The sequence below is a fragment of the Tympanuchus pallidicinctus genome, unplaced genomic scaffold (assembly GCF_026119805.1).
Source record: "Tympanuchus pallidicinctus isolate F22 unplaced genomic scaffold, pur_lepc_1.0 scaffold36, whole genome shotgun sequence".
NCBI lineage: Eukaryota > Metazoa > Chordata > Aves > Galliformes > Phasianidae > Tympanuchus > Tympanuchus pallidicinctus.
Window position 1 is genome coordinate 443,404 of NW_026294754.1, and position 13,147 is coordinate 456,550.

At 52.2% G+C, this 13,147-nt stretch overlaps 1 protein-coding gene across 2 annotated transcripts; it reads right to left on the bottom strand.

Moving 5' to 3' along the window:
• Positions 1 to 8,660: 8,660 nt before the first annotated feature.
• Positions 8,661 to 12,264, bottom strand: LOC128088643 (folate receptor alpha-like). Of its 2 annotated transcripts, none has more exons than XM_052699386.1 (5): positions 11,948 to 12,264; positions 10,816 to 11,131; positions 10,032 to 10,220; positions 9,587 to 9,722; positions 8,661 to 9,344 (listed from the first exon to the last, which is right to left on the bottom strand). In XM_052699386.1, the coding sequence occupies exons 2-5, from the start codon at positions 10,969 to 10,971 to the stop codon at positions 9,001 to 9,003; spliced, it is 825 nt and encodes a 274-aa protein (XP_052555346.1). In that variant the 5' UTR covers positions 10,972 to 11,131; positions 11,948 to 12,264; the 3' UTR covers positions 8,661 to 9,000. The 2 variants fall into 2 exon arrangements, with proteins under 2 accessions (XP_052555346.1, XP_052555347.1); XM_052699387.1 differs by having other exon boundaries at positions 10,816 to 11,021; positions 11,948 to 12,263.
• Positions 12,265 to 13,147: the final 883 nt, after the last annotated feature.

Genomic DNA, 13,147 nt, shown 5'->3' on the forward strand with positions numbered 1-13,147 from the left:
TTAATGGATTAAAGAGTCGGCGCAGCTTTCCTGCCATCCTGCCTTTCTGTAGTGCTGCTGAGGAGCTGCGTGCCTGGAAGGCTGAACTCCCCAAGGCAGACTTGGGCTTCCGTGAAAGAAGAGTGGGCAAATAGTCTCTCTGTTGCTTTCACCCACCTTTAGGTAGCACAGGGATGTGGAAGAATTGTGCTTTCTTCGGTTTCTAATGGCTTCAGAACAGGTTTAACTCAGGCTTAATTACAGGCTGAATTATTTCTCAGGCTGGAGTTTATTTCTTCATTACAGTACTCACTGCAAACACTTGAGCAAATTGTGTTACTAAATGTGTTTTCAAGAGAAGAAAACACCTCTCATGGTGAAGTTTGCCTAGAGCATGAGCTTCTTCAGCGAGCAGTGGAAATAACAAATCTCATGATGCAGATGGAATAATGTGATAAATCACAGGACAAAAGAGAATGGACTCTGGTTTAAGATTAAATAGCCAGTGCACTCGATATGGATATCAGCTGTTTATATCTTCAGCCAGAAGTGTGCCATCACCCAGCAAACACAAAGTGCGTGCATCCCAGCAGTTCGTGGTGAGCAGTTTGAGAAGGCACTGCGTGTGCTGTGCTGGAGGGGCTCCTCCTCCACATGAGGACCTTGAGGACCCCCCTGCAGATCCGTTTGGTTTTTGTGTCGCAGATGATGGCGTTCAGCAAGCGGCTGACCACGAGCACGTGGGTGCTGGCCACGAGGACGTGAATGAGGGGAGAATCGTGTTTGCCAAAGCAGTGAAGCACAGACAAACCAGCCGTGGGAACGTGCGGGATCAGGATTGCCAGGATATGGGACCAGCAGTTGTTCAAAACCTTGAGATGCTCCTCCTGGGATGCAGTGCTCACAAATCACGATGCGTAACAGAGCAATAAGCAGTGGAACAAGCGGCGCTGTGGGATGAGCACAGCTCGTGTGTGCACAGCACTGAGCGCGATGGCTGCACACGACAGCTTGACCAGGTCCTGGTGCAGACAGTAGGCGTTGGAAGGCAGGTGGGAGAGGCAGAAAAGCAACCTTCTCAGCAAGAAGGGTGATGGCAGCACACTCTGCAGACATCTCAGAGGGCAGCCAGCCCAGTCCTGCCTGTCCTGGCTGGAGGAGAATCTCTGTGAGTAACAGATGGCCACATAGGGATCAAAAGCCATGGCCAGGAGCACTGGGGACTCTAAGAGTGAGAAGGAATGAATAAAGTAACCCTGAGCAGTATTCACCCAAAAAATACTGTAGAGAGAGAGAAACCTAAATCAGAGACGTCCAGCGTGGGCAGGAAACAGTAATGGGCTGGTGGAGGCTCGGGTCGGTTCTGACAACAAAGATGGGGGGCTCAGTTCCCCATAAGGGATGAAATGGAAGTGCACGTGGAGAGCCAGAGGTGAGCAGCCTCCAGACCCGGGATGCCCTGCAGGGTGAATGTGTGACAACAGGAGCTGGAGCTGTTGGACAGCCGTGTGATGGAGCAGGAGATTCTGCCCTGAAGTAAGAAGTGCTTGTGCTGCCACAGCCCGGAGAGCACACAGCTGGGCAGTGATGTGTGTAAGTGATGTAGATTTCACACATTGCTCCGGCCCCCAAGCGTGGTTAATAAATATGCTGCTGATAGTTCTTCCCTTTTCTTTTATGTCCTTCCATCAGGAGAGGGGTGGTCAGCAGGGACAGGGAGGTGATCGTCCCTCTCTACTCGGCTCTTGTGAGGCCCCATCTGGAGTCCTGTGTCCAGGTGTGGAGCCCTCAGTACAAGAAAGACAGAGAGATCTTGGAAAGGGTCCAGAGGAGGGCGACTGAGATGAGCAGGGGGCTGGAGCACCTCCCCTATGAGGACAGGCTGAGGGAGTTGGGCTCGTTCAGCCTGGAGAAGAGAAGGCTGCGGGGCGACCTCAGTGCAGCCTATCAATACCTGAAGGGAACCTACAGCCAGGAGGGGAGTAAACTCTTCAGAAGGGCTGACAACAGCAGGACGAGGGGAAATGGATCCAAGTTGATTGGGGGAAGATTGAGGTTGGATGTTAGGGGGAAGTTCTTCACAAGGAGAGTGGTTAGGCGCTGGAACGGGCTGCCCAGGGAGGTTGTGGATGCCCCGTCCTTGGCCGTGTTCAAGGCCAGGTTGGACGGGGTCCTGGGCAACCTGATCTGAATGTGGATGTTTGGTGGCCCTGCTGGGCAGGGGGGTTGGAACTACATGATCCTTGGGGTCCCTTCCAACCCGGGTGATTCTGTGATTCTGTGATTCTGTGGGATAAAGTATCATAAACAGAAGACAAACGTGTGGTGTGTGTGTTGTCTGAAAAGCAGGATGATCTTGATAAGAGAACTGGATATGAAATTCTTCTGTGAGTGTGATGAGGGATGTCAGAACAAATAATCACAGTGATCCTTTCCAATCTAGTATTTTCTAACTCTTCTGCAACTGGGACATAAAGTCCCCATGCTTTAGCAGGATTGCTGCTGTCTGATGGGTGATGCTGGGATCCGAAGCCTGGGAGGGCCGAGCTGTGGCTCCTGCATGTCCATGGCATTAGAGCTCATCCACGCGCTGTGTCCAACTGAGAGGGATGCGTTCATCTGCCCCAGTCACATTCCAGCCTGCTCTGTGCATGGGGCAGATGCACACAAATGCCACACGTGCTCCTTCTTTGCTGCCACGTGTGCTGGGCTCCCCCAGCCTTGCTCACGCTTTCTTCCCTCTCCGCTGAGGGATCCTTGCTGAAGCTCTGGTTATGGCAGTGGGTTTTTGCAGAGTAACTCAAATACCCCAGACCTTTTCTCAGACGGGTCTGCGTGGCTGTGGGATGAGCAGAGGAGCGTTTGATGCTGCACTGCTCAGAGTCCCGGCATCTGGAGGAGTGCAAGGTTGTCTATACGGTGTTCTCTTTGTAGAATAGCTCTCATAAAAAGCATTCTGAATGATGCCTTACAGGGCCTGAGTGCCTTTCTCACGGGTGCCCACGAGCAGCACCTCCTGGTGCAAAGCAGCTCCATCACTCCTGTGTGCTCAGCCAGGTGACAGCAAACGCCTCCCACCCTTCATCCCCCGTGAGCTCTCCCGTGTCCCATCTCCTTGCCACACGCTCAGTGATGCCCCGAGGGATGGATCCTGCAGCCTGGTGGTGGCTGGGGCAGGAATCAGCACACAGCAGGCACAGAGGGCTCACGGCTCTGCGTGCCTCCATTGACCCAGGGCTCTGGAACATCCTGGACCAGGAGCAGTGATTTGCGTTGAGTTTTCCTTAATGGATTTTATTTTTTTTTTCTGTGGCTTTGTGCTATTGCTCAGTTGAACCCTTGCAGAGTTCTGGTCCTTGCAGCTCCCTCTGACAAAATGTTCCAAAGCTTAATCCTATTGAGTGAAAAACAACTCACGTAATTGGTTTTAAATTTGCCACCTGCTATTTTAATGCGTCTTAGCTCTTGTATTGAAAGAGACAGCAAGCAATTACACCTAGATGTCTTCTGACCCCCTCTATGGCAGCCATCTCCCTTCCAGACTGCAGAACCCCCACTCACTCCCTTCCTTCTTGCATGGTTCCTTTTTCCTGCCTTTGGTTTACTGATTTATTATTGATTTGTTTTGTTTATTTCAACCTTTCTTCTGCTTACTTTGTTTTCTCTTCCCAAAATCCCTCTTGTGCCCATGTGGGAGGTGAGAAGTGTTGAAGGCTGTCAGGCCAAGAAAGCAAAAGGAGGACACAAAGCGCAGAGAGAAACAAACTCAGCAGGTAAGGCGGAGAAAAGCAAAGGCAAACTCTTCAGTTGCTAATTGCTGGGCCATTAAAGCACCAAGCACAGCTTTGGAGAGGGTCAGAGCAGTCTTTGCAGCTGATAGGAGGCAAGCTGTGGGCGTGAGATTTGGGAAGCTGAGGGATTCATGGCCTGTGCAAAATGGAGCAAGGAGAAACCAATCAGATCTGGGAGAATTTTCTGAGAATATTCAATCCTGAAATATTTCCTAGAGTGTTCCCTTCTCCACTGAAAGCACTATGACCACCACACATATGAGCTGGGCTCTTATCCAGAGCCCTATCAATACAGCTCTTCAGTGGAGTCTGGTTTACGTCCATTCAGTGGAACAGGCAAAAATGACATTGTGTGTGTGCTGGGAGCCTTTATAGATCAGTCATTCCCCCATAAGCTCTCTGACCACAGTGCTCTGCATTCGGAGAAGAGAAGGCTGCAGGGAGACCTGATGGTGGCCTTCAGTGCTTGAAGGGAGCGGATGAACAGGAGGGGGAACGGCTGTGTGTGAGGATGGGTGGTGACAGGACAAGGGGAATGGCTTGAAAGTGAGACAGGGGAGGTTTGGGTTGGATGTGAGGAGGAAGTTTTGGAGGCAGAGGGTGGTGAGGCACTGGCACAGGTTGCCCAAGGAGGCTGTGGATGCCCCATCCCTGCAGGCATTGGAGGCCAGGCTGGATGTGGCTCTGGGCAGCCTGGGCTGCTGCTTGGCGACCTGCACACAGCAGGGCTTGGAGCTGGATGAGCGCTGTGCTCCTCTGCAACCCAGGCCTTTCTATCATTCCATGAATATAAAGAACTTTTTTTTTTTTTGTTCCCAAACTTTACCGATAGAATAAATAAGCAAGAAAACTGCTAAAAATCATGCCAAAATCACCACATTTGCAGAGATCCCTAGCATGAAAGAAAAAGAAACACGAATGTATGAGCTTATTCAAACTAGCAGTGACATACATAAAGGCACAGCAATGCACGTAAAGCAGAAAGGAATGAGAAGGAAGAACTAAATACTAGTTAGAAACAGATCAGTGTAAGAGTCACTGTGTTACTGAAATACTGGGGGGCATATTGGATGGTGAATCATATGAACACACGTAACACTTTAAAATAGTCTGTCATCAACAACAAAGAAAGAAATCACGTCAGAGCAGGAGGAAATAAAAGCAAAGGCAACAGATGGCTCTAGGTACAAGGGTGTGGGGTGGGGGGGGTGTGAGGGCAGCAAAGCCCTGGGCACGAGCAGGAGAGAGATGAAGATGGAAAGCAGATTGTAAGTAACCCCAGTATCAGAAGGGTGGGAAGCATAAAAGGAAGAGGAAACAGAAACCTTCTGGGGTAGCATTTATTGTCTGAAAAAATACTGAAACAGATGATCCAAATACTTACGGTGCACAGGGAACGCACCAAGGAAATAAGCAGCAGTGACCACGAAGGTCTCGGGAATGAACGGTGACAAAGCAGCCTGGTTTGTACTTCAGAGCGGGCAGCACGCCTTGCTGGGGAGGAGGAAGCTGGAAATTAAATCTGCCTCGACTTTAATTGTGCTTTTGACTCATTTCACACGACGCATTCAGCAACGAGAAATGGAAGAATCATGACAGAATGGCCTGGGCTGCAGAGGAGCACAGCGCTCACCCAGCTCCAAGCCCTGCTGTGTGCAGGTCGCCAAGCAGCAGCCCAGGCTGCCCAGAGCCACATCCAGCCTGGCCTTGAATGCCTGCAGGGATGGATGAGGCATCCACAGCCTCCTTGGGCAAACCCTACCATCATTCCATATTTCCATAGGCAAAGTGCAGTGCAGACTGGATTTCTCAGGTGCTAAAAATAAAGGTATGACCGTATGCTGTTCTGGAAAGCCCTGGGTTTAAGCCAGGCACTCAGTCTGCACGGCTGGGCTCTGAGCAGCATGGTGACAGGGAGCAGAAATGCTCGTGCTGAGCCCCTCCTGGGGCACACGGGGGACCCCACGCAGCTGGTGTTTCCCTCCTGGTCCCTCTCTGCCTGGAGCCCTGAGCACCCTTAGGAGCCGTGTTCCCTGTGAGCGGTCGCAGGCTGTTATTTATCTCATAGAAAGAAGGCATTTCTGCAAGCTCGTCTTCCAGCTACATCCTTTAGGCTAATAAAAGGAATCGTGCTTCTCCTGAACTGAGGCAGGTCAGGCAGGCAGCCCTGCTGAAAACACATCGTTCAGAAAATGCGTCACCAGCGGCTGTTGGCGGCTGGAGGCACCGAGGGGCCGGCGCTGCAGCCACTACATTTCCAGAGAACACAGCTCCTTTTTCTAACATTTCATACCCTGCTTCCCCATGGCAAACCCGCGTCCTTCTGCTGAGCGGAGATGGAATAATGAGCGATGTGGAAGCTATCTTTGGCTAATGGGTGAGTCACCTCGATCCATGGCTGCCGGGTCAGGGCACTGCGGGGGTCAGGAATAAACGCCTGCGGGGCCCCATAAGGGTTCACTTCTCAGAACCAGGGGTAATTAGGAGATAACCTGCACAATAGAAGCGCTGACTATTCGGACGTGGATCGTCCTTCGACTGCATGTTGCTCCTGAAAGGAGAGGGAAAAGCATCTAAGCACTGAAATTGACCAAGCACTGGTATTCTGCACTCCAGGAAATCACAGGATGGCCTGGTTGAAAAGGGCCATCACCACCACTGCAGCCTTCAGGACCGCAGCTTCCTGAGAAATCCTCTCCTGCATATTTTCCTCATGAGATATCGCACTCAGGTTTTTTCAGCTCACCTTCAACTGCATAAAAACAGACAAACGAACAAGAAAACATTAAAAACCGCTCCGAAGAAACCTTATTTTGGAAGTTGAAGTTGTACACAGTAGAACTGCTTCTGCCTTTGAAATGATTATCACCGATTCCACGTGAAATTTAATATTCCTTGACATGCCTGCCCTGTCCAAAGCCTTTACTGATGACCTGGGTGAAGGCGTTGAGTGCACCCACAGATGATACCAAGTTGGCAGGCAAAGTGTCCCTGTTTGGTCCCACGACCCGCGGTGCTGTGACGGGGCACGAGGCTGTGCACAGCACCCTCTGCACTGCCCACCTCCAGTCCCACCCCCAGGACTGGATGTCTTTCCCAACCTAATAATTCCCAACCTAATAATTTAATTTAAATAATTTCCCAACCTAATAACCTAATAATTCTATGACGCTGCTCATCCTGGCCTCGCTCACAGCGTTCTCCTGCAGACCGTCCACTTTCACACACTGCAGAAGGATGCTGGGGACACGGGCAGCCCTGCTGCTCACCCTGTGGCAGGTTCACTTTCTGCCCTTTCATCTTGCTCTCGCTCTCAGCAGAGCTGGTGGAGCATCTCCAACGGAACGTCCCCATACAAAGCAGAGATGTGGGCTGAGCCCAGAGCAACTGCCTGGGGACAGAACAGCACACAGCAGCAAGGTCAGATCTCCCTCAGGACAGGCCTGGAGGAGTGCATGTGGAGGTGGGGCAGCTGCTTCCAGCCACGAAGGGATCCAACAACACTTAGAGAGACAGAAACTTGCTTGTTGACACGGTGACAGAGTTGACCAGAACCTGCATGGGCAGCAAGCGTGGAACAGACACAGGGAGCTGCCTGAATGGCATTCCTCCACAAAGCAAAGCTCCTCAAGTGTAAGGAATTTCACCTATTGTCCTTTAAGCAGATCCATGCTGCAGGAAACAACTCCGGGTGCTTCCTTTTCCCCATCCCCAGCTGGGCCAGGCAGCCCAAACCTCACTCTCTACCCAAAACCATTTTTGACCTTTCCAAAGCCAGGGCACAAAGTCAGCTTCAGCTTTTGCAGACAGTGCACTGAAGGAGGAAAAAAGGTTCTGTTCCATGTACGAGTAGGCAGTAAGTAACCAGCTGCAAGAGGCTGCATCATTAAGGTGCTTAAAGACAAAAGCTTCTGGAAATAACTGATTTGATCTCAAGCCTCCTTAAATCAAATAAAGCCCAGCAGACCAGACAGCTGTGGGCTGAGCAGCACCATGCACTTCCCCATTACTGTCCTCCTCACTGTTCCTCCCAAAAGGAAAGCTATTTCCAGCCCTCCTTCAGAGACTTGTTTCTACTTCAGAGGAAGGAAAACAAACCAGCACAGCAGGCAGCTTCGCACAGCTCCTTCCACAGTCTGCAAATCCAAAGTAAAGGGTGGGAGCTGCTGCCTCCAGGGAAGAGAATGTTTTGAAGCAGCACCGGCACGTGGCCAAAGCCTGAGCCTAAGCAGGGCTGTGAGCTGCAGCATCAGCCTGAGCCTCACCACAGCTGTGCAGAAGAGGAAGCTTCCCAAATACATGGCATGCACAGCTGCAGGATGAGCACCTCACAGAATCAGGCTGCTGAACTCAGGAGGGACCTCAGGGTCTGCCTGGTCCAAGCCCTGCTCCAGCAGGGACGCCCAGAACAGGGTGCACAGAACCACATCCGTGCTGCTTTAGAGATCTCAAAGGGGGAACTCCACACCTCTCTGTTCTGCTGTTTCTCAGATGCAGCTGCTGGAAAAGCATGTGCTGCCTGCACCAGGCTGCAGCAGTGGTGTAGCACTAGCAGTCTGTGCCTAGAAGATCCCAGAGTCCCTGAACTCAGATGGGGGAGGAAGAAACACAGCAGAGTGGTTGATGAGGGAGAAGACAGTACAGGCAGTCCTGCCCCATCTGGGCACGGGCTGCTGTGGGATCCCCATGCAGGGATGTAACTGCATCACCTGCAGCGAGATGCAGCAGAGCATAGTTTTAAAGGAGTGATCAGGGCAGGAGATAAGGCTGCAGCTTTCCAACCCCTAGGCAGACTTCCACACCTGCAGATCCCTTGCCACCACCCAGACCAGTAGCTCTGTTCTACCCCAGCTTCTTCCTCCCTGGTAGGACGTGGCCTCCAGACAAGGCTGATTCAGAGCAATTCTTTTATTACCAACTCCACTCTCCAGGGATGTGGTGCTCAGAAAAGGATCACAAACAAACACTACACCCACCCAGAGAACAGACATCAACACCTGCCCTATGGGCAGGAGGCAGCAAAGGCAGGGGAGGAAGACAGAAGGAGCTCAGATACAAAGGATGGGAAATCACTGCCTCCATCAGCTGGAGGCAGCAGCAAAGTCCAACAGCACAGTCCATGCTGAGCATCCACTGGGGCACACGAGTGAACTGAACAGACTGACTGCCACTCATGCCACAGGAACAGCCTCCTTCACAGAAAGAGAAGCCGCATCCCTTCGGGGAGCTGTCACAGGGACCTCCAGCCATGGGACCCCCAGCCTGCAGTGAGCAGCACGAGGGCCAGCAGCAGGATGAGCCACGGCACGGCGCACGCAGCTCTGCCTGTCTCAGGAGTCACGTCCTGCACCCTGGCAGGAGCGGATCGCTTCCTCCAGGCGTAGTACTTGGCCACAACCACGTTGGGGTTCCCCTGCGCGGGGTCAAACCACATCTGGATGCAGCGCCCACTGCCCCGGCGTTCTGTGGTGTATTTGTAGGAGTTGGACCAGATCTTCTCGCACAGATCTTTGGGTCTGGGGAAGACCTGGGTGAAGGGCCTGCACATGGAGCCCCAGGGACAGCGATTCGTTCCTGAGGAAAGCAGCAGAGAAGGAAACAAGAACATGAGCTATTTGAATGCTTCTTTCCAGAGGGAAGAGCAGGCCAGCAGCCTGCCCTCAGGTCGTCACACCTCAACAATGACATTGGTGGCTTGGCTGCTTCCCCATCTGCAACCCCCATAGAGAAGTGACAGCAGCCACTGGTTGGGAGCAGGATCACTCCGGGGGCCTTTCCTGCAGGGGGAGGGAAGGCTCTCTGCAGAGCTCACTGACCTGTTGCCCAATTCCAGCCCTTGTGCCAGTTCTCTTTGCACGTGACGTAGTCCTTGCAGTCCTCCCACCATTCCTCGCAGTCCTCTTTGCACAGTGGCACATGCAGAATCCTCTCCCGCCGCCAGCTGCTGTCAGCCTACAAGGGAATTGGACCATGCACGCTGGTGGGAGCCCTGGAAAGCTGGGGCACAGGATCTGCTGCACCCTACAGTCCCCTCCCAGCCCAGACCACTGTTGTCCAAAACCAGAGCCAAAAGATCAGCCCTAGAACAACGAGGCTGGACAGTAAGGCAGCCATTCCATCCACCTGTTCAAACCCAGTAGAAAAACAGAAGCATCCCCGGGCAGCACACACCTTTACTGCCACAGCACATCATATGGAGGGCCACCATACAGCACGTGACAGCACTGTATGTCCGCTCCATCACATGGAGTTTGACCCTACCTGGTCAATCCAGGGCCCCAGGTTGGGTGAGCACTCGTACAAGCACGTGTCCTGGATGAAGTGACGCTTGCACTTGGGTGGCATCACCCCACAATGGTTCCAGTTGAAGTTGTACAGGTAGGATTGGTCCTTGTGGGCTTCTGAGCTGGTGTTGGCTGTGCAGCAGGCGTTGTCCTTCCAGGGAGCACACTGCAACAGAGCAGAAGGCTGTGCAGAGGGTCTTAAGGGAGCTCAAGGATGCTGCACGTGTCAGCATGCCATAAAGCCTCCAACAAGAGTACTTTTTCTTCTCCAGGTGGCTCTTGGGTATTTTGGACCAAAGAACTCAAGATCGCAGCAAAATTGTGTTGGAGGAAAAATAAGAGGAGAACCTTGAGGGTCAGATCCTCAGCAGAAATGGGTGCCAGGCAGAGGAAGGGAAAAAATGGCACCTCCTGCATCCTGGCTTACTTAGTCCCATCCACACCAAGGACCTGGCATCAGAGCCCTTCAGTAAGAGAAGGGGTTGTAGCGTTGAGAGGGAGTAGAGAAAACATCTTTCCCTTGCTATCCATTATCTTCTCATCTTCAGTACCTAAACTTGGGAAGGAGGCCCCGTGGTGAAAGGAAGAGTGACCACGATTCCAATTACCCACACCACCATCTCAGCCCTTGCCTAGAAGGAAGCAGCAAGCAAGCAGGCCTTCTTCTCAGCACAAGCCTTCTTCAGGCAGGTGGCTGCTAAGCCCCAGTCACCTGTGGGGAAGGACAGACAGCCCCACTCAACCCAACAGCAGCACCATACCTGGCCATGCAGCATCCCCTCTGGGCCAGGCTTGGTTTTGTGGTGCTTGGCATCCATGCAGACGTTCAGCAGAGGGTCCTTGGCAGGCATCACCACAGAGGCAGCCAACAGCACCAGCAGCACCTGCCCTGCTTGCATCTCCACGGCCAGCCCCATGGGGTCGGGGATGTCACAGAGCAGCAGCAGCCAACACACTGCACAAGCTCCTGGAAACAACAAGCAGGATGCCAGCAATGCGCATCAGCAAGGACACAGCAGCAGCTCCCCCAGGCAAGGCAGCAAGGTCAGCCACGTGTTGTCTTCTGAGCAGCTCCACCTGGGAGGCACAACATTCTTTTTGCATTCAGGGTGCTTGACTGAAGCGTCCTACGGAGCACCCTGATCAGAAGAGGGATGTTGTGTGGGACCCATTTGGAGCTGGGGCCTTTCTGCGTTAAGCCACCACCTGCAGAGCTTTTAGATTCCAAGTATTTAGTTAAAAAATGCTTTTCTAGTTCAAGAATCTTGGTGGCAAGCTGCTTAGAAGTCATAGTTAAATGCACCAGTACACCAAGAACTGCAAGAGACCCTTCTTGTTTCCAGGAGCACATCAAGAAAGAAAAGCTGTTTTTTGCTTTATTTGGGTCTTCAAAACCCACAACTTAGAGTTCAAACTCGAGGAAACAGAAAGAAGCTTTGTGTTACCATACCTCCTCCTCTGCACACCCAGAACTTCAGCAGTTGCCTCCTCACACAGCAGAGCTGCTCTGCATCCCTTGCTAGTGCAGGGAAAGGGTCAGGCCAGAGCAACCTGCTCTAGAGGGAGATGTTCCTGCCTATAGCAGGACTTGGAACTGTATGATCCTAGAGGTTGCTTCCAACCCAGCCATTCTATGACTCCAGGTTTTACAGAGCACTTCATAGAACACAGAAGGATGGACTGACAGCATTGAAGTGGCACAGAAGGGAGTGATTTCAAAGCTAAGAAAACACATTCAGTCCCAAGGAATGGAGCTAACTTGCATCAAACCTATGTTTGATGCAACACACAATATTGCAAAGAAAAAAAAAGCAACAAAAACAAAACACCACCAACATCACAGCCAAATAACCCCTCGCTCACCAAACAAACCCAACCAGAAAGCACCATTACCTGCCTCAAGGCTTTCCAGCCCCCTCCAAAGCACTCAGAGCAGCAGCCTCCTGCAGTCAGCTCTAATAGGAAAGCCTTCTGACACAGGTGCTGGCACTTGCAATTACTTTCTTAATGTGCTTAAGGAGCTCTGACTGCAGCCAGCATTCATTGCCTTGGAAGTAGTTGTGCGGTGGCAACGGGCTGCCCCAACCTTCTGCAGCAATCTGGTGTGTGGTGGAGGTGTGTGGGGAGGTCTGGGCTCTTATCTGCTATGGCCACTCACACGGAGTCCTTTTCCCTCTGCTTCACACAGAGGCAGTTTAAATTTCTGTATGCTGTTGCATGAGATAAAACAGGGGAAGGAGAGCAGATCCAGGATTCTGCCATGCACCACCAATAAATACAGAAGAGCTCATTGCAGAGCAGGGCATGCAGAACCCCCCCGTGGCAGGGAGGTTGAAATTAAATGATCTTTGAAGTTCTTCCCAACCCAGGCCGTAATTCTATGATAAGTGCTGCTGTCTCAGGGGGAGGAATGATAACTCCCAGCACAAAAATAGAGGCCAGCTGTGGAGGGGAGAGGTGCAGTTATTGCAAAGCTGTGAGATCGGTAATGGAAAGGAAAAGTGGGGGTCTGACCAAGCAGGAGAGCTCCAGACCAGCAGAGCTTCCTACTGGCACAGCACATGTTTCCATAGAATCATATTTTGGATTTTGGGGTTGGGAGACACAGCCAGGGATCACGTCCAACCCCCTCCCAAAAGCAGGTCTCCTACAGCGAGGCTGGGGGCTGTTTTGCTTCCATCCCAGCACTGAAATTTGGAGGTGAACCTGCCTGCCTAAGGGCCTTATCTTAAATTGAACTCCTGAGAACTTGTAGCTCCACAAGACCTTATTTTGGTGATTTCCACAGCCTGGCCACGTGCTGCACGAGCACTGCTGTGTTCCCTCTGTTGCAGCTCGGAAAGCAAACGAGATCCTGGGCTCCATCAGCAGGGGGGCGGCCAGCAGGGACAGGGAGGTGATCGTCCCCCTCTGCTCTGCCCTCGTGAGGCCCCATCTGCAGCACTGCGTCCAGGGCTGGAGCCCCCAGCACAAGAAAGACAGGGAGCTGTTGGAGAGGGTGCAGAGGAGCCACAAAGATGAGCAGAGGGCTGCAGCACCTCCCTACAAAGACAGGCTGAGGGAGCTGGGCTTGTTGAGCATGGAGAAGAGAAG